At 43.7% G+C, this 19,999-nt stretch overlaps 1 protein-coding gene across 3 annotated transcripts in view; it reads right to left on the bottom strand.

Annotated features, from left to right (window-relative positions):
• The window catches only part of bach2b (BTB and CNC homology 1, basic leucine zipper transcription factor 2b), a 92,386-nt gene that overhangs the window by 9,116 nt on the left and 63,271 nt on the right, over nt 1-19,999 (bottom strand). For all 3 annotated transcript variants that reach the window (XM_034150473.1, XM_034150472.1, XM_034150474.1), the window contains one exon: nt 5,237-6,742. In XM_034150473.1, coding sequence (XP_034006364.1) covers nt 5,237-6,742 — 1,506 coding nt within the window. The remainder of the gene's footprint in view (nt 1-5,236; nt 6,743-19,999) is intronic.

Raw genomic sequence — 19,999 nt, 5'->3', positions numbered from 1 at the left:
AGTGCAGCGCCTGATATAAGTCTGCTTCAACACTGGTCATGAATTCACTCCAAACTGTCCTGGAATTACATACAGTTCTTCTTCCAACCCTCAGTCACTCTTTCTCTCTGGGTCATTTTGTACAAATGGGGTACAGAGCCAAAAGTAGGGCTAATCTGAAATCAACCCCCCCTTTGAACTATAGGAAAGAATCAATGTTTGTGCGTCTCAAATTCTGGCTAAATACTATTTATGTAACTAAAGAATTCTGTCCGTCAGATATTATGTGTGTTCTGGTTTATTACAGTCTTACTTTCTGACTGAACTGTTTATGAATGTTTTACACATTAGAAACAGTGTTTTATCAGTGGTCTTTGGAAGAGTTGGTTGTGTCTTTTTTTTATCAAATCCTGTCATATTTTTAGCTTAAAATCAACTTCTAATTGTAGATGTCTGGACTGGTTAAGCAGCATCGATTAGCTGCTGACACAGTTGGGTCTGAGTAAAACGTGTCCTTATCTCTTCCAAACTGAAATGAGATCTTATCGTGTTATATGAGGTTTACAATTTCACACATTTGTGTTTCATGCCATCTCTGTAATGAACCATGTTACATATCACATGCTTGTAAATGGGATTATGAAGAAGAAGGGGGGCGTGTGGTGCAGTGGGTTGTGCGTTGGTGTTCGGATCAGGGGGGCACAGGTTCAAACCCCACTGCATGTCGTTGTGTCACCCCAAATGGCTCCTGTGGGGATTGCCCACAGTATTGAGTATGTAAGTCGCTTTGGATAAAAGCGTCTAACAAGTGACATGTCATGTAAAAACACACACTCAAACAAACCCTAAATCAGATCATAGACTGGAGAGGTTTGCTAGCTGTCTTGTCCTGGGGGTTAAACTCATAATCTGCAGCGTCTTCAGATAAATAAATGACTGCTCTCTTGCTAAAGAATGTCATCATGAATAACATCAACCTGTAATAGGTTCATACAAGGCTTTATTTATGTAAGAAGCATTGAGTGTCATGTAGAGATTTCAATAGAAAAATCAACTAATGCTTCTAATTTGACCAACAGCAGCATTTGCAGTAGAAGAAATGTGTATTTAACGAGAGAGAAGTGTCAAACACAACGAATTTGACTCACTGTTTGATTAGTGATTTCTGGAAATGCTAATACCACAGTACAAGCTGCCGAGCTGTGGTGACGTAGTCAACATCACACAGTTTCTGTGCCCCAGTTGGCCCTGGGGGCCCACATACTGTACAGAATGCTGAGTATCCCGTGGAGTTTCACACCAAACACACTCTCCTCTTCTCAAATAAGAGCGCCAAAATATCTCCACTGTTGGTCTCTATATTTGTCCCGCTCCCCATAGCGTAAGCTCCAGGGGTGGTTTGGGGGGGGGGGGGGGGGGGGGGGGGCGGGGGGGTAACTGCATCTCATTTCCTTTTTAGATGCATTGAGCTATTTAAAAAGGAAAAACAGATACATATAGATTTCAAAGTGAAATGCTTGGGTAAACAGAACTCCTCTTGCTCAATTGGAACAAGTAAGGCCTTTTGTGTTAAGTACATTATAATATGTAATGCACTTAAATACATATTTTAGAAATGAATGGGCAAACTTTAGTGTTTGGATCATTCTCCTTCTGCACTCCCTTGCTCTTGTCTTTAATAGCTACTGAACGCAAATCTACTTTCACTTATCGTCACATATTTGATGCCATGTGTTTTTATTAACTATACTTACAAATAATATTTCCTATATTTAGAGACATTTCTTTTCATGGTGATACTAAAAGTTGTTCTTATATTGCTTACAAAATGAGTGCTTGTAGTATAAGGGGCAAATCATTTGAGAAAGGCACATTACTATTTGACATGACTGAACAACATTATGAACTTACATGCTACATCATATGTAGAGTAGAGCAAAGGTCCTTTGGCATTGTGCAATGTTTGCAGAACTGATATCAAGGTCTGCACTTCCTGTCAAACATTACTCTATTTCATGTTTTGCCTGCTAAAAAACCCACAATGTGCTGATGAATCAGGACTACTTCCTCATTCCTCCCTCTCGCTCTGAGATCAATATTTCCACCGCTGTGGCCAGACGAGACGCTAGAGTGAGCTCAACGCTTCCGCTGCACCAGGAGCTGTGGAGCTCCGAGAGACAGAGGGAGGGACACACTCTGAACTACAAATGTAGCAAAAGTACTACAAGTGCAGGAGCCATTAAGTTAGTGTACTGACTCTGTGGTGTCTGTTACACACTGATTTATTTCTGAAGTCTGGTAACATTAGCAACCATAGCCTATTGTACCAAACCAAGTGCAGCTGTATAGTGACAACACTCCTAGTGCACTGATGAGCAATAAAAGGCGTGAGTGATGAGGCAGTGATGCCATTCATTTCACAGCAATATGCATCTACAGTTTGCTAGCATTAGCTATCCACGAAAAGCTACTTGTTATACTGTAGCACTAAAGGCTGTAGCATTGTGTCAAATGATAGATAACAATATCTGTAGCTACATAATCCTGATACCAACCAATAAACAATACTATCAACCCAATCTTATTTGTATCCATTATTAATATACCGTACACAACTCTAACTCTATAGCTTGTAGCCTACAAATCCAGACAAAATACATCATTTGTATCTTTTTTTGAATGTTTAATTTAAATCTCACCCCTTGATTAATGCTCGAAAAGTCAAATGAATTTCCATTTCCCCACTCATTACTTGTTATAAATATTTTAAGAGTTAATTCCATAACTGCTGTTGCGTAGGAGGTAGGTCAGCAATCTACATGACTGCTGTTAAAACAAGGAGCCATCAATGCATCCCCTCACAGAGCCACACACTTGGGAGCAACATTCAGTCCAACTTTTCTTCCATTTTTACTCAAAGGTTGCTTCGTTTCTCTTTGCAGGAGACTGCTCTGTCTACAGAATGAAGCTGCTGATAGTTCTCAGATGTGGCCCATATGAAGGCAACAGCCCATAACCACAGAGCAGAAGCTGCCCAGAGACCTGAAGTGACTCCAGCTACCTTGAATGACTGGGCTTCGGTCAGACTGCCCTGCTCTTTAACAACTTCCTTCCTCATTTGGATCCACTGTGTCAAGTCCACAGTCCAGAGCTGAAGCTATGTTTTATCGAAGCTGCTTTCCCCGTCTGCCATTTGCTCATGTTTGTTTGAACGGCAGGATTACATCGAGGGGGTGTTAGGAAAACAAGCGGCCAAGGAAGCATGAGGGAGCACTTCTTTAGCACTTAAAGGCCAAGGGAGAGTAACCTAACACTGAGCTTCACTTTGGAAGTACTTCTCTGTGACCTCCGCTTTCACTCCGGTGCAATAAACTGTGGAGCAGTGAAACACTCATGAAGGATCTTATCAACAGCTCTGATAGTGAGTGTAAAGCTGGCAGACAACCCTGCGTAAGCCAATAGAGATTTGACAGAGGATATAGTGGAGTAATGGAGCGGCAACAATGGCTGACACATACACATATAAACAGTCATACCCACACAAAGAGATGACAAAGAGAACTGAAATGTCTCCCAGTCATTTTTGGGCTGCTCTCCCAGCTGATAGCTCAGCGCCTGTATATCCATCCCACATGATTTACAGCGGCACATTCAGCAGGCCTACCAAAGGCCCACAAATCGAATGGCGACGGTGGTTGTGTGCCACACTCTGAAGGTAATAATTACGCATTACTGCTGAGCCTCTTTATCTCGCAGCTCTGTTTGTGCAGCGGAACTGAATTATTTCCACGGAAAAGCTAAATCCTGTCATGTAGCTCCAACCATTGCGACATGCCGACTTGCTCTGTGAATGTGATCACCATGGCAACGCACCACTTTCTCTTCTCTCCTTCCAGTTCTGCTTCCTCTGTGCACTGAGAGCGGCCCTCTTCCACCAAGCTCATCACAAATGATTCTGACATCACTGATGGAAAAATCTCAAGAGGTAAGACAGCCTGGGAACATGGAGCCAAAAGGTCACAAGTTCAAGCTCTGCAACAGCCAAGATGTGATGTCACAGACATGACTATGCTACAGTCAAGTGAAGACCTCATAACTGATTGGATCTATATACCATCTATTGTGAAAAAACAAACAAATCTCAACCAGGGAAACAAAGAAAGCTCCTTCTCAACCTCCATATACAATTAAAGAGTCCATTTGGAGATACAAGGTTTTCACGTGACAGCAAGGCCTGAAATCCAGATGGAAATTTGCCTCATTAAAGCGAGTAAACAGCAGCGCTCTGAGGAGGCAAAGCTATTCTTTGTAAATTGATTTTGCCTTACACTTCCCCTCAGGTGGGAAATCTGCTCATTTTGATATTATTACACCTGCACTGAGCTCCATCTGTGAGCCAGAGGTTCCCTCACTGATCTTTACACTGTAAACAACAACAGCCTACAGTCTGCAGGGCGTCTGCCCAGGTGGATTAGGGGAGGATGATTAGAGGATTGGCTGTTCATCCTTGTCAGCACTGTGGAGCTGCGCCGCCATGAGACGGAGCTCAACCTCTCGCCCACTCACTGCAACCGCACACCATTAACACTTTATGGCCATACACAGCGCTGCTGTAATGTATTGGTTGTAATCCCTTTGTGACGGCTGCACAACTTCACTGCGGCAGGGTATCACTGCTAATGGTCGATAGATCAGAAATGTCAGAATGTCTGACAAGCATGCTAGAATTAGCATATGCATATTTATAGGGCCGGATTATAGATGTCAGTGTTTCTGCTGGGATAAAATGAGCTAGTTAGGGTAGTTGGCAGTGGCAGGGAGACAGACAGAGCCCGAGGGAATAACTTCAGAGGGCAGCTGTACCCTGGGAGAATCCTGAGCCTTCAAACGCATGCAGTGCTTTTCACACATTCACATTACTCCCAGCGTAGATGATGAACTAATCAAAGTCTTGAAAAAAACAGCACCACAGCCTCCTGCATTTTGACTATCCTAGTGCATTTGGGCTCACACATTCAGACTCATTACACAGATCTCCAGCAGTGCATAAAGCAGATTAATAATATCAAAGCACATCTGTGCCCTTTGGTGATGCTGTAAATCTTGTACTGAACACCCCTGCTTCAATTACATGATGATTTAATGACTGCTAATGCAGACCTGGAGAGCAGGGCACTGCGATGTAATTAGCCATGGTGGGATTGAGTGTAATGGCTACATTGTGTGTTACAAGAGAATGACAATGTTTCACACTCACCTCTGGCCCTGGCTCCTGCACATGGCAGGACTCGCTGTCTCCCTCTGAGAAGGAGCCCGACTCGTCGCTGGAGTTGGTGCCGTAGGACTGCTCGCATTTGATCTTAGGCCGCACCTGGTTAAAAAGGGCCTCCCCGCCCACACTTTGCTCCTGCTGGTCCACATTGAGGCAGCGTGCCACGTTGGAGCACGGAGAGGAGGAGAACTCAAACTGGGGCAGGCTGCAGGGAGAGCCCCCGCTGCCGTCCTCTGCATAGGAGTACGAGGAGCAGGAGCTGGAAGTCCTGGTGCGTGTTTCACAAGGCGGTGAGCGCGGGCACACTTTGATTGGCACTGGGCAGCTGGTGTTGGGTCTCGGGCGGCACAGGAGTAGGGGGTCGCTGGAGGTGGTGCTGGGAGAGTAGGTCTGCGACGTGGGGAGGGACTGGCTGGCTCCGGCCCACAGGCCCTTTGGCATGTGCTCAGAGAGCTCCATCTCCAAAGAGTTTCCACCAGGGTAGGAATGTGCTGGGGTTCCCAGACGTTTGCATGCCCCTGAGGAAAATATGACACTACGGCGATCAAGCTCAACTTCCTGTTTGCAGACCCCATCACAGGAAGCGGACTTGAGGGACAACCCTGCAGGGAAACTGTCAACGTCCTTTGGGGATGTAACAGGCAGACCCAGCTCCCCAGTGAAAGGCCTGAAGTCATTTTTATGATCTCCCTGAGAGTTTACTTTGTCCTGGGGACAGACAAGTCTGTTGGTGAATAGCTGCTGTGAAGTGTTGGGCAGGTCCACCCCTTTCTTGAAGAAGGCTCGGAGGCAGGAAGGGGACTTGGTTCTCTTGGTTCTCTCCACAGATATGGGGTTATCCATCTCCATGCTCGTCACACTGTCCTTATCCCTGCCCCCCTGCTCATCCCCTGACAGGCACAATGAGATGGCCTCTTCGTCTACCTGTGGTTCAACTTTGATCTGTGCCAAAGGCAGCCTGTCCTGACCCGGCAGTGCCCCGCTGACGCTGCTCTCTTTTAATGTGCTTGGAAAACCTGAGGTACTGGTGTGTGAGGATGTGTCATTATTGTGCTTGTTGCAGGCCCACTGGTATTTCCTGTACTTTGGGCATCGCGGCAGGTCTGACGCTCCGTGCCTGTCAAAGTCCAGCCGGCCATCGGAGAAGTTACTGGGAATAGCCATCGCTAGCCGATCCTCGTCAGGGTGTTCAAAGGAAGTGAGGGCTTCGGCGCGCCGTCGTGCCTTCGGGGAGGTGGGTTTCTCCACCTCAGACTGCATGCTCTCATCCTGTGAGTTGTTCACTTCTGCTGCCGCCACCTTGTGGCAGAGCAGCAAGCCGTCCTCCTCGCGGCGCAGCTGTGCTTCCAGGAAGCGAAAGCATGAGTCCTCCAGGTTGTGCATGCGCAGGAATTCGGCACAGCGGATGACCTCCTGGATGTTTTCTCTGCTGAGTAACAGCTTAGCAGTGTAGGCAAACTGCAACAATGGAGCGAATCCCCTGGCAGTGACCTGCAAAAAAACAGGGAAATTGCCAGCATTACCATCAGCACAGTCATTGTTCAGACCACTTGGAGTGTGGTGAGACAACCTGACAGCTCCAACAACCATAAACAAACAGTGTCAAAAATGCTTCATTGTTTATCAGGTCAGCACTGAACATTCCAAACAGCTGAATAAGAAGGGTGCTCTGTGGGTGTTGGCAGGTTATGTGTCCAGCCTCAGAATCAGAATCAGAATACCTTTATTCGTCGCACAGAGGGGACATTTAAATAGCCGCTCATGTTCATAACAGCAACCTCTGGAACATTCAGCAATCTGCCACTGTCTGTGGCCATGGCATTGGTTTTGGCTACACCCATTCCTGTCAAGTCATGGTAATTCTTCTAAAAACAATCAGCAAATATCTTTCTGTATTGTTTGGTTAATGATATGTTGCAATTGTTAACCTTAGCACCAAAGTGTTGTTATGACAAAGATGTTTCATTTATAGGAAGCTTGTGAATAAATATTATTTTTATACAACACTGATTTGAGCGTAATGTATTGTTAGCGCCCCGGTCAGGGCTTGGCCCCAAAGCCTCACTTTCTGTGTCAGTGCCCTGGTCCTCAGGTCAAGTGCCTGTAAAGCCTAATGGTGTGTAAGACTCAGGCTTATCCCCGTTGTGGCCATGTGGCGCGGGATGATAGAGGGAAGCCTTCCATTTAGACTTAATGCCAGATAATTAGGTAAACTCCTGAGCCTGCAGAAGTCCTGGCTGCCCGGCTGCTGTTGTCGCAGAGCGCTGAGACCAGAGAAAGACCACAGCGCTTGTCTGCTGTTTGGAGATCAGCTTGAGATTCACACTAGGTTGCATTCATCCATTTACTCAGGCAACCAATCCCTGCAGCTTTATCCCGGTTAATTATTTGGTGACAAACACATTACGGTTTGGGCAATGCAATCAAAGCACACACATAGAAAAGGAGCAGTAACACAATTGCAATGCGTTCACTTTGAGTCGGTATTGTTTGCTCTACAAAGCACCTTTTCAGAGGCTGAGTGATGTTACGCTCTCCTTTCAGGATTGAACAGAGCTTGCCGTGGCAGAGGATGAGCGGAACAATGTGTTTTTAATGAGCCCACTGTATGGTGATTATTGTGTCCCTTTGTTGGGGGGAACAAGAAGATGAATGACCCTACAGTAGGTGGGCAGTATAACCTGTGAGCACTGCAGCAGCTTCCAGCGTCCCTGCCAGACTCCCCACTAGTAAAAAAGGAATTTCCCTCTGCAGTAATCAAGCTTCAAAAACCGCAGAATTTGTGGATCTTTCCGCTTAGGAAAAACAACTAAGCAGTATGATCGAGGAAACTCAGATATCTCAGTAAGAAATAGCTTGAGGTCACTGCATAGAGTCTGAGAATGAATTCAATCATCTGGCTTTTCAGGAAAATGAGTAAACATGTGCAATCGGTTGTTGTTTTTTGATTTGAATAGGTCTAAACCAGGGGTGTCAAACTCAAGGCCCGCGGGCCAAAACCGGCCCGTGACCTCATTTTACGTGGCCCGCAAGAGCTACCAAAGAATATAATATACAATACAATTGGTGTAATCAATATTTGCTCTCAATGACTTGCCCTAGACTTACAGACGTAGTTATTTATGAAGTTATTACCAGAACTGATAATAATCCAATGAAGAGCCAATAATGTAATATAATACATTATTTTATATATATTATATATTTATATATGTATATTTATATAGTGTTAAAGTTACAACCGGCCCTTTGAGTGCAAACATAATGCTAATGTGGCCCGCAGTGAAGTTGAGTTTGATACCCCTGGTCTAAACGTAGAAGAGGCAATAGTTTATTGACTTTGTTGTTCACTTGCAAACAAATGAAAGATAATATATACGAGAGGAACACACAATGGAGTATGTGTTTATGCCAGTTTCAATGGAACTTGACCCTAAAATACAGACAGGGATTGTGTGATTAGAAGAGATATAACGATTAGAGCTTTAAACTGTAAAACACCCAACTTGACTTTCAGCTTAACTCAATGATCTACAAGTGAATGTCTCACAATTCAATCTGAAGTCAGTTACGTGCTTTCTCCTAATGTTTTAAAACAAACCCACATCTTTATTCACTTTGCCATTTAATCATTAGTCTGAAAGCAGTAATCAGTGTGGAGATCTTGTGACTGTAAATGAACAAAGACAATGTTATAAAACATTTCCATATCAGGAGATGTTTGTTTTTTAGGGGGGTTACACACACACGGTGAGAGCCTCTATGTATCTGTCACCATTCACTTGTTTTTTTTCTCTCTCCGTTACACATTACTCTGTTCCATGAGCCACCGTTGCTTGGAAGCCATCTGTGAGCCTCTCTTTAAAAGCTATAAATAAATGTCTTTTTCAGACTCTTATCAAATAATATCAATATTTCTTTCAACTGGCCCGTGACAGCTAGAATGTGTGAGTCTCTACTCCTGGCCTTATTATCTACACTGCCAATGTAGTGGTGACTACAGTTAATCCATCATGCTATAAAAGAGATGTAAATGTACTCTTCAATAATTGGATGATCTTTATGATATTGAGTTTAATTCTTATGTTAATTTACATTTCACATGTGCGTTTTTCCCTTTGTTATGATAACAGACAGCCCAATGTTTATGATGTTATAATCATAATCATAACCATAATCAGCTCCAGCATTGACAGATGTGTGATATGCTAAATACACATCCGTTTGCATACAGTGTGTAATGTGTGATGCGTACAAGATATTTCTGTATTTTTGCAAATGTAGGCAGTGCTCCTCCATCTTTCTTGTGTTAACAGAGCATCCACATGCTGCAGCTCCCAGCATGCCTCTGGTGTAAAGCACCTTGCAGTGCGCCCTGCGTAACAGACAGTCCAACAGCAGCAACCATATCAGTCATTGTTAAGAGAAAGCTGCTGACTCCATATCTGTGAGGGGGATGGTGTGTGTGTAGTTGTGTACGTGTATGTGTGTGTGCGCTAAGGTAAGTGGGTGGGTGAGAGTGTGTGAGGGATTGGGGGTGAGGGTAGAGGCTCTGAGTGCTCTATCCGCTCTACTGATGAGAGCAGCACATCCCCTACTACTAATGCTGCAGCACACACACACACACACACACACACACACACACACACACACACACACACACACACACGCACGCGCGCGCACACACACACACACACACACACACACACACACACACACACACACACACACACACACACACACACACACACACACACACACACACACACACACACACACTGTAATGGTGAGGCAGAGCAGCTTAAATGAGTCTGGGTCCAGAGCTGCTGATAAACAGTAAAGCTGCTGGAGAGAAAGTGCTGAGCGTACCAGGGATCTATTTTCAGCTAGTATCAGCAGCTGCTGTCTGCGGGAGGGATCTTTATGTGTGCTCTGCACCATATGTGATTACTCCACTGTTATAACCAGCACAGCAGCCTAATGAAGGAAAGCATAACATGAGAGACGCAGGGTGGGGGGGGTGAATATGAGGGAGGATGGACAGAGCACAGAAGAAAATCAAAGAGGGAGGGAGACAGCCAGAGCTTAGGAAACTGTTAAAGAAGGAAGAAGAGGAGCCTGATCATTATCCGCATGCATGAAGCATTTCAGCTGTTAGCAGCACTTAGTGTATGAATGAAGACAAAGAGAGAAATTATCAACAGGACAGATTGGGGCCATTTTAGGATAAGAGGGCACCGATCTGTGTCTGGACTGGACATGAGATACCATTACAGGGCAGGAAACTATAGGCAGCGGCCAATCACAGAGCCGGACAGTTTGCATAACATTTCTGGGGAGCCTGCCAAACAGCCTTTCATTAACAGGCTGAGCAATACTACACCCTCCCTCTCCACCCTCCTCCCTCACCCAGTGCTCCTCTTCTACATCGGCCTTTCGCCTCTATGGAAGAGATGGCTAATTTATGCAAATGTGCTCCAGTGAATTCCTGCATGTCATGCATGCTAATGGGAACATGGCATGGCATGACAATGGAGTGCAGGAGGAAACACTCCGTCTCTACTGACATCAACCTTTGTGTTTGCAGACAGACAAAAAGGAGCCTGAGTCACAGCGCTGATGGAGATGAAGCAGGCTGTACTGTACGCTGACATGACTACACTGAGGGTTCAGCTTTGTGCTGGAGGAAATGACAGGAAGTGTGCAGAGGAAAAGGCCTGCTGCACGACAGAACATCTCTGTGGCCGAAGGAAATGATGTTATTAAGTCAGAAAATACCTGCCAAGCTTGCATCACTTTAGAAATGCACTGCAATGTAACTAAGTATAGCTTATTATTACCATACCAGATTTTGCATTTACAAATCAAATGTTTTACAATAGTTCACGAAACATAACGTGGTATCTAAGATTATTTGATTGGTTTCAAGAAGTAATTTTTTCCAATTATTTCTGTATGGTATAAACAATAAATAATCATTCAAAACTTCCATCCGTTAGATTATCAATCACTGCCAACACATGTTTTTATTGTTGTCCAAAAGTTTCATTACTGCAATAAGCAACAATGAAAACATTAAATCAGACATGGAGTCATCAACTATACTTCCAATATCTGCAAGCTAGGGAGTAAAATGTACTCAAATCAATAGCTATATATATTTCATCTCAGTTGGCTTGGATTTTTTAATCGGTGATTAGTATTTTCCTGCTTTTTTTGTACTCAGTGACCAATTTTCAAGAAGCCTTTACGCATCTGTAAAGAAAACCCATGATTTAAAGTGAAGCATTTGCATGATTGGTTGTGGAAAATCTCGGTTTTACAGAATAAATAGAACATGACCAACTTTACCGTGACTCAACATTCAACTAAATAAAGGAAAACACAAGCAAATTATATATTTTCTTTTGAACAAAAACACTTAAGAAGATTTGGCTTCCCAGATGTGTTCATTGGTTACTGAAGGGGGAAAGGTTTGGACCTGAACTACTGTATTCATTATCTCAAATGAAAGTACATCTTAAACACTCATGCAGTTTAAATATTAAAGATAAATCCCAACCCTAACAATAACTCCTTAACAAAATACAGTAGAATAAAAACATGTACACACTGACACACACACTGTTATTAATAACAGTACTGCTCTGTACTGTGAGGTTTAGTGCACATTTGGATCAGTAATGACAGTGAAAAGAGGGACTAATGGCGCGTTTCCACTCGCTCAGCCTGGCTCGGTATGGTTAGGCCTCGTTAGGACTGGCTCACTTTATGGCGCATTTCCATTACAGTTTAGGAACTGGGGTAGTATCTATAGTAACGCAGTGTAGGCGGAGCCGTGACGTCATCTTCAATGAGAACCCCAGAAAAACAACACAGCCGTTAGCTGTTAGCACTCAGAGCTCACTGCTCCTCATTATGTTCAGAAACTAGACAAAAGTTAAACAAGTACACACCACAGACTGCCTGTGTCATGGCGAATACAATCGCTGCTTTATTTATGTCTGTATAGGCCGTTGTTGTGAGTGTGGACGGTCGGAGCATATACTGCGTTAGCTTAGCCAATCTCCATTTAGAAAACACGCATTTTAAAAGGTTTTTCGCCTGCCGTCTGTCTGCAGACTTGTCAAAGCATTAATTCATGGTTTTTACTAACCAGTATCAGTATGTTGTTACTTCGGCATCATTTTGAAACGTGTATTACAATTAAATCACGGTCAAATATGTCCATCTTGTTGTAGTTGTAGCCCCATTGCCAGCGATCCTCTCTCTAGTTTAGCATACTCAGCCCGACTCAGCCTCGTTGTCTCTGGCCCTAGACCCACGATTTTATGAGGCCAGAAAAACTGTGAATTAGGACCCGCCGGCCGGTACTAGGCCAAGTGGAAACGCAACCAAAGACGGGCCGCTGACGTCACAGCCCTCTTAAACCGTGCTCCGCGCTGTAGTGGAAACGCGCCATAAGCTGATGGAACCATTCCCCAGTGATGTTGAGAGATTTGGGAAGGTAAGGAAAGTGTCATCCTCAATGAAGCAGCAGCTCAGACATCCCTGGTGCTGAGCTGTGGGTGAGTTACCCCCCCAACAGTGATTTGTGTGGATCAGATAGTGTACGCCCTAATCCTCCCCCAGTGCAGCTTACTGTACAGTCCAGACATGGAGGACATGACCCCACCTCTACACTGTTTAACACACAAAATGATCGTGTTTCCGCACATTAACTGTGCTGGGTTTGAAGGTTAAATACAAAGAGCATAAACATGGGGATCACCATGTTGTGGCCCCGTAGGCTTTCGGCTCGTCCTCTACCTCTCACACCCAGACAAAGACCCTGCATCTTCTCTGGCAGTCTATAGAACATGAGAAGTGTCCTTGGCAGAGAACGAGAGACTCCCTGCTGGACCAAGGGTGTTGGGTATTAGTGCCGGTACTTCCATTCCTCTCTCCACCACTTCCTCTTCATCTTCCACCACCCAACCCCCAATCTTCAAGGAAGGCTCCCACCATCTGTCTAATAAGCTGTTCTTCTGTCAGAGAGAGTCCTGGCCGGTCACTCCATGTGGGGCTAGTCTCTGTGATGCCCTCTAATGGCGCATTTCCACTGCAGCGCGGAGCACGGTTTAAGCGTGCCGGGCCAAACCCGGCCCGTTTTTTTTGCTTTTCCACTAGGGGTAGTTCCGGCTCAGGGCTACTTTTTCACCTCTTTTCTGGCCCTCCAAAATCGAGGTTCTTACCGGGCCAACAACCGGGCTGAATATGCTAAACTAGTGACGTAAACACTCTTGACTGCTGAATGGTCAGAGAGAATCGCTGGCAAGGGGGCTACAACAAAATGAACATATTTGACCGTGATTTAATTGTAATACACGTTTCAAAATAATGCCGAAGTAACAACATACTGATACCGGTTAGTAAAAACCATGAATTAATGCTTTGACAAGTCTGCAGACAGACGGCAGGCGAAAAACCTTTTAAAATGCGTGTTTTCTAAATGGAGATTGGCTAAGCTAACGTTGTATATGCTCCGACCGTCCACACTCACAACAACAACCTACAGACATGAATAAACCAGTGACTGTATTCACCATGACACAGACAGTCTGTGGTTTGTACTTGTTTAACTTGTGTCAAGTTTCTGAACAGATATGAGGAGCTGTGAGCTCTGAGTGCTAACAGCTAACGGCTGATGTTGGTTTTGTGGTTCGCATTGAAGATGACGTCACGGCTCCGCCTACACTGCGTTACTATAGTTACTGCCCCAGCTACTAAACTGTAATGGAAACGCAGCATAAAGTGAGCCTGGCTTACCAAGGCCTAACTATACCGTACTAAGCCGTGCGAGGCCCTGCAGTGGAAATGCGCCATTACATTAGCAGGCGGTTGAGCCCCGATCAACAGCTTGACCTAAGATGGTGGATGGATGTCCCTTGCAGCAGTCTACATCCATTTTAGTCCTCATACCTAAGCAACAAAATGTATTTTGGCAGTCCAGATAAAACTATATGAGTATAATCTGACCTGCTACTTCTAGGGCTAAGGTCTAGTTTTAGGTAGGAAGCTAGAACTACTGGGTCAGGGCAAGATCAAGGTCATCGTTAATTAAACCAATGTCGTCAACTTTTTAAAAGTCAAACTTTGGTGACTCAACCAGGCACCCCAAGGTTTTACGACTGCTGCAACAACGTACTTTCGCCTTTTGCTTTCAATAGAGTACAGGCATATTTTACACAGCCTCAAGAGGTCACCAGTCAGGTTGATCTTGGCATAGGTCCTTTACATGTTAAAGGCCAACACATGCTGTCGTTTTTATGATGAGGGCATCAAGACTATTGGTTGGGTTAAAAAAGATTCAAAATGTATGATCCCTACAGGGTCGTCCCCCAGGATTTTGGCGATTTCAAAACGCATCTGCTGTCGGCCTGACCTCATTTAGCCACAGGGTATGGCTGATATTTTGGCAGTCCATCTGGGCCAGGACTTCTACCGATTTGAACCGAAATATGTATCCTCCATTCTTGCTTAGTTTATGCCCGTTTCAGGTGGGAACTCTACTCATTGGCTTCAAGTACTCTTACATAGTACTTTCCTCCCAAAATGTGAACTTACTTCAACTTAAGTTTTGCCTTTTTGATGTGGAAGAAAAACAAAACAGCTTTCCATAGACATAGTTTGGCAGCTTGCCGCAAATCCTAGATGACACTGCAGGTGGACACCTTCTTTAAATCCGACAACATCATTTACTGTGTTTACTTTTAAATTGAAAAATGTGCAGTGTTTCCTGGCCCACGACTAAGGAAAAAACGGACAAACAGGAGGTGGTTTGAGGTCTGTGAACCAGCGCTTTGCTGAATCACAGTGCTTTCTCTACTTTTTCCAGAATAAAACTCAGAGGTAGCACTGATGATCGGTGGCATTCCAAAAGCCTTCACTGTCCCCACAGCGGTCTGGAATCAATCACTGCAGCCAGTCAGAGCTTTTCCATAGTGCAGCACAGTGCAGTGGCCCGTCCTTAGGATTACTTTTTCATTGGTCATTTGATTAATTCAGTTTTACAAAAAGATTGATATTATTACTACAATTAATAAGCGTTTAGCACTATTTTGGATTAATGTTCAAATGTCTAGTAGGTAGGATCATTAGATTCTCCACATCAGCCTCTTGTAAAGGACAACAGAATCAGCATGCTGCAGTAATAGCTGGCTGACAGCAGTCTGCTGTGATCATGGCAGTGAGTGGTGAGTCACAGCTTTGCATACAGTTCCATATATATGGAGGTCATTACTGTTTGTCACAGTGATGACTGCTCCTCTCCAGTGGAGGGCTCCCGGTGGCACGCTGCTTCTTATGAATCCCTCTTTGTTCTTACACTCACAAGAAATATGATGGAGAGAAACATTGTGTGTGGACGCTGTTCTGTTCTTTCCCCCTGCCGGCTGGCCCGGAGGACAGCAGGCTTAGATAAAGCAGGATTGTTTTGTTCCCATGATGTGATGGCCAACAAAGCCCCTCTGCAAGCCTACAATCACATTAGATATAGACGATGTCGCTCACCAGCGCCAGCCCCGGCTATTCCAGGGGCGGCGGGCCATGAGAGAGGAGTGATGAAGGTTGTGGGGGAGGTGGTCTTTGTTTCACATTTCATCCACACTCATCTCCCTCCCCTTTCCCCCAGTGGCAGCCAAGGCCTTTCCTATTTGCTCTTTTTTTACACAATACATAGACTTCAGTAGCGTCTGAAGGAATATTCCCAATGACCCTGAGCAGATCAGAGACCATCAGACATGAGGCAGGGATGTGTCAGCATGCTCCGTCACTGACCCTAAATCAAGGGTGAAAGGGACCTTAAAACTTGACTAGCCACTTAAATGAAATAACATTCCTCCATGATGCGACTGGGAACAGTCTGGACCGTCAGAGATGTACTCCCTGCTGCACAGTGACAGACTGCTATTCAAAGGAACATGTAACCTTCAATAGATAAACATGATGATCAAAATAAATACAACTAATCACTTATATTTAACTAAAACATTCTAAGCCAATTTGTTGTTATTCTTGGATTCTATTTCCTTTTTCTATTTCATTTCCATTTTATGCTGCTTTATAATTATATTACACTCAAGAAAATGAAACGTTGGCATTAATTAAACGTTTTTTTTGTTTAGTTAAAAGTTCATATTATTGCTTTCAACTAACCTAATACAATTATGTTTAATGTGTTGTCAAATAATAAAAATAAAATAATAAATGAATTACATTTGAAAAAAGTCAACTTTAGTTACTAGTGACTTTATATATTAAGATTTTACATCCAAAATATATAAAGAAAAATATATAGGACATTAAATTGAATTTTATTTAAATATAATAAATAAAACATTATTAAATGAGCATTTGAGCTTTTCCCTAGTTAATAACTTCAATATTACCAGTGATAGTGAAGATAACTGCATTTGTTAACAGAAAGAAATGTGTTTTCACATTTCTACAAAGTGTAAGATTTCAATGGCAGGGTGTTGTTGAATGTGCTATAACCACTTTAAGTTTCCATAGTGACAGAATAAATCTAATATATCTTTATATGTTGTATTGCAACTAAAGCCTCTTACACACCAAACTGACACCAAAGAACACGTCCCGACGGAACGTTGGCTCACGTCGCCTCACGTCTCTGCGTCTTGGCCATGTGTCGCACTGGAACACACCGCAAAGACTTCAGCCGACGGCCAAGTTGCACGTACGAACTGCGTATGCGTGAGTGGCAATAACTCTCCTTACCAGCAGGCGGCGGTAGTGTGTATTCGTCATTCAAAAGAGGCAACAACCGGAAGACAGACTGCGTGATACACCGAGAGAAGAAGAACAGACTGCGTGATATAAACAAACAACAAATAGCGTGTGCGTTCCATTTTCACTCTACAGCGAGAAGCTCATGGGGCTTTCCTGAACCTGTGTCGAGAGCTGGAGTTAAAGGAAATCTCAGATTTGCCTTCTTAATAGTTTGTTTGGGTCCCTCACTTCCGTTTCGCTTCTCATGCACTGATTCGCTAAGCTGAACAGCCAATCAGAGTGATTTCTTTGGCCGACAGCCTACCGATTCGACGAAAGGTGTCGGAACGGCCGAAAAGACACGACGGTGCAGTACACACCAATCTGAGTAGGGCGACACGACGCTCATCGACGGCCCGACATCTATTGACATCTATCGACATCTATCGACGCCGAAAATCGGCTCGGTGTGTAAGGACCATAAGACAAAAGTGTGAACGTTGTTGAAGTGAACAGGTTGGGACAAAGGGAGGAAGGCTTGGTTCAAACCTCACCAGGAGCAGCTCACTCTCTGGCACACTAAAGACACACTCAGTGAAAGATGTTACTTTCCACATTCCCTCTCACACCTGACACACACAGCAGATCATGTTTTATTCATGCCTGCAGTAAGTGAATGAAAGAGATGCAGAAGCCGGTCCCTGCAGTCCTTCTTTGAGGTAAGGAGTGAAAAAAAGCCCCTGATGCTCATTTTACATAAGACGACAATCTGAGGCTGACTTCCTTTTCAATGAGCGCAGTGACAAAGTCGTTTGACAGGCGTTACTTTATTAATGCACGCTGGCCCTGACTCCACAGCACATGCGGGATGTGCCCCAGTTTTCACAGCAGCACATGTATGTACGCGTATGTGTGTGTGTCGCTGTGACATCAATACGTCAGCGGGGTGCTTTCATCATGTGTTCTGTGGAGGGGCTCTGAAGGGGATCAGATGATGTGACAGAGTGAGAGCTGAGGTGAGCAGGAGTGAGGAGTGTTGCTAAACCTGATGAGCGCTGAGTCGAGGTGGCGCTAATCTCGCCGCGGAGCGCTACCTGGCACCAACGACAGCAGGCAGCTGACAGGTGCTAATTGGCAATCACAGCCTTGTAGGCTCAATAATGCACTTCTCACACCTTTAACTGAGTCTTTGTCCTCCAGTGAACGGCACATGAATTCAAATCTGGTTTGCTGCTATGCTATATCATGCCTGCAAAAGCCACTGGAAACAGAATAGAACAAAAAAGATGCTGATGCAGCTTAAGGTTACATTTCTCACCTTTTATGTGGATTTGAACCAAGTTTTTTTATAGTAAATGTAGTTGATTGAAGCAATACATTCCTCCATGGGTTCTATACTGACAGAAAAAGCTTGCAGTTTGCAGTCGCAAAACCTTTCATTCATGCCTCAAAGGTGAAAAATAATAAAAAAACAAAGACATGTCTTGATGAATGGAAGTAGATGCTTGGCTCATTCAACAACAGTAAAACTGTATAAACAATATATATCAACAAACTCTCACACAACATATTCAGTTTCATGTTAGGGTCATTAATCAATTTGTCAAGGTACTAATTCAAAGACACATGCATGTTTCCTAAAACATTACGTTTCTTTTTTACTTTTTTTACTTTTTATTAAGATAGCAAGAAGATTCATACAACTGAATAAAAGAGACTTGGATTCATCTGCACAAGTTGTGTGAAAGGAAGCAGATGTTTTGACATAGCTGAACGCGGCTTACATTTACTTCTAATGATATACAAGTACCCATTAATATTGCTGCTGATCATTTTGTGAGCGGTTTGTGAAACTAGAGAGGATAAATATTCTCATAAGAGCAGCATTACTTGCCTTCAGCAAACAGAATTTGATCTCTTCTGTCACGCTTATGATTCAGAATCACGCTCACCAAATGTTATATTTTGAAAAGTCCATATTACTCCATGTTTACTCAAATGCAATAATGTCTCTTTATTTTCTCTTGGTCGCCAGATAAACTGAACTAGAGATTTGAAAGGTTGTTCAGTATGAACAATATCAGTGAACAGAATCCCCTCAGTAGCACACATCTATTGATGATGTAGGAGTGTACAGGAGTGTGGCTGTCAGTTTAGCTCCATGTATAGCAGTTATAGTCAGTTTGAGATGTGGCTGAGTGGGTGATTATTTATATGATTGCATGAACTTCATAAGAAAGTTGTTGCATGGACCAAAGCATTTGCAAAAAGTTAATGTCACACCTCCATTGATGGCTTAATCAGTCAGAAAACCATCAGTCATCCTATTTTAGATCTGATTGCTTTTTTCTATGTCATAACAATTTAGCAACCAATGGTTGCATTCTAAGCTGTGCTTTTTTTCTCCCACTGAAGTTGTAGGGTGGACACACGGAAAAAACTGAAACATGGACTTTAATGAAATGTATTATGTCAACAGATTTCGCATAAGTGTATTAAGTTAGTCGAAAGCAATAATATTACGTTTATTTCCTTCAACTAACTTTCGTTTACATGAGGCCGTAACAAAACGATAGAAACGGACCCCGCAAACCCTCTATACGATCATTTTCTGATAACGATGAAATAGCCCCGCCTCCCTCTCCCCACGTCTCCCTCTCCCCACGTCTCCTGCTCAGAGATCAGCTGCTGGGCTGTCAGGAGAGGGGGAGGAAAAGAGAGGCTCCGTTTATTATTCTTATATTATTATATAGAGTCGTTATCAATTTGTTTTAACACTAGAACCGCCAGAGGTTTTTGTATACCTAAAACCGCCACCTGGGTCAAATTGACCCGCTATTAGAATGCATTGATTTTCAAGGTAAAATGTTCTTTTATTGAACAGTGAGTTTTGATCGCACAGGGATGAAACGTATACCAATAGAATCTGTGGACTCTCAGCTTTTCATATGGCTCGACATTATAAATGGCCCGCTGGCC

Source organism: Trematomus bernacchii, unplaced genomic scaffold (assembly GCF_902827165.1).
Source record: "Trematomus bernacchii unplaced genomic scaffold, fTreBer1.1, whole genome shotgun sequence".
In the NCBI taxonomy this organism is placed as follows: Eukaryota; Metazoa; Chordata; class Actinopteri; order Perciformes; family Nototheniidae; genus Trematomus; species Trematomus bernacchii.
Note: the sequence above shows the minus strand (reverse complement) of the source record. Positions and strands in the feature narration are given on the sequence as shown.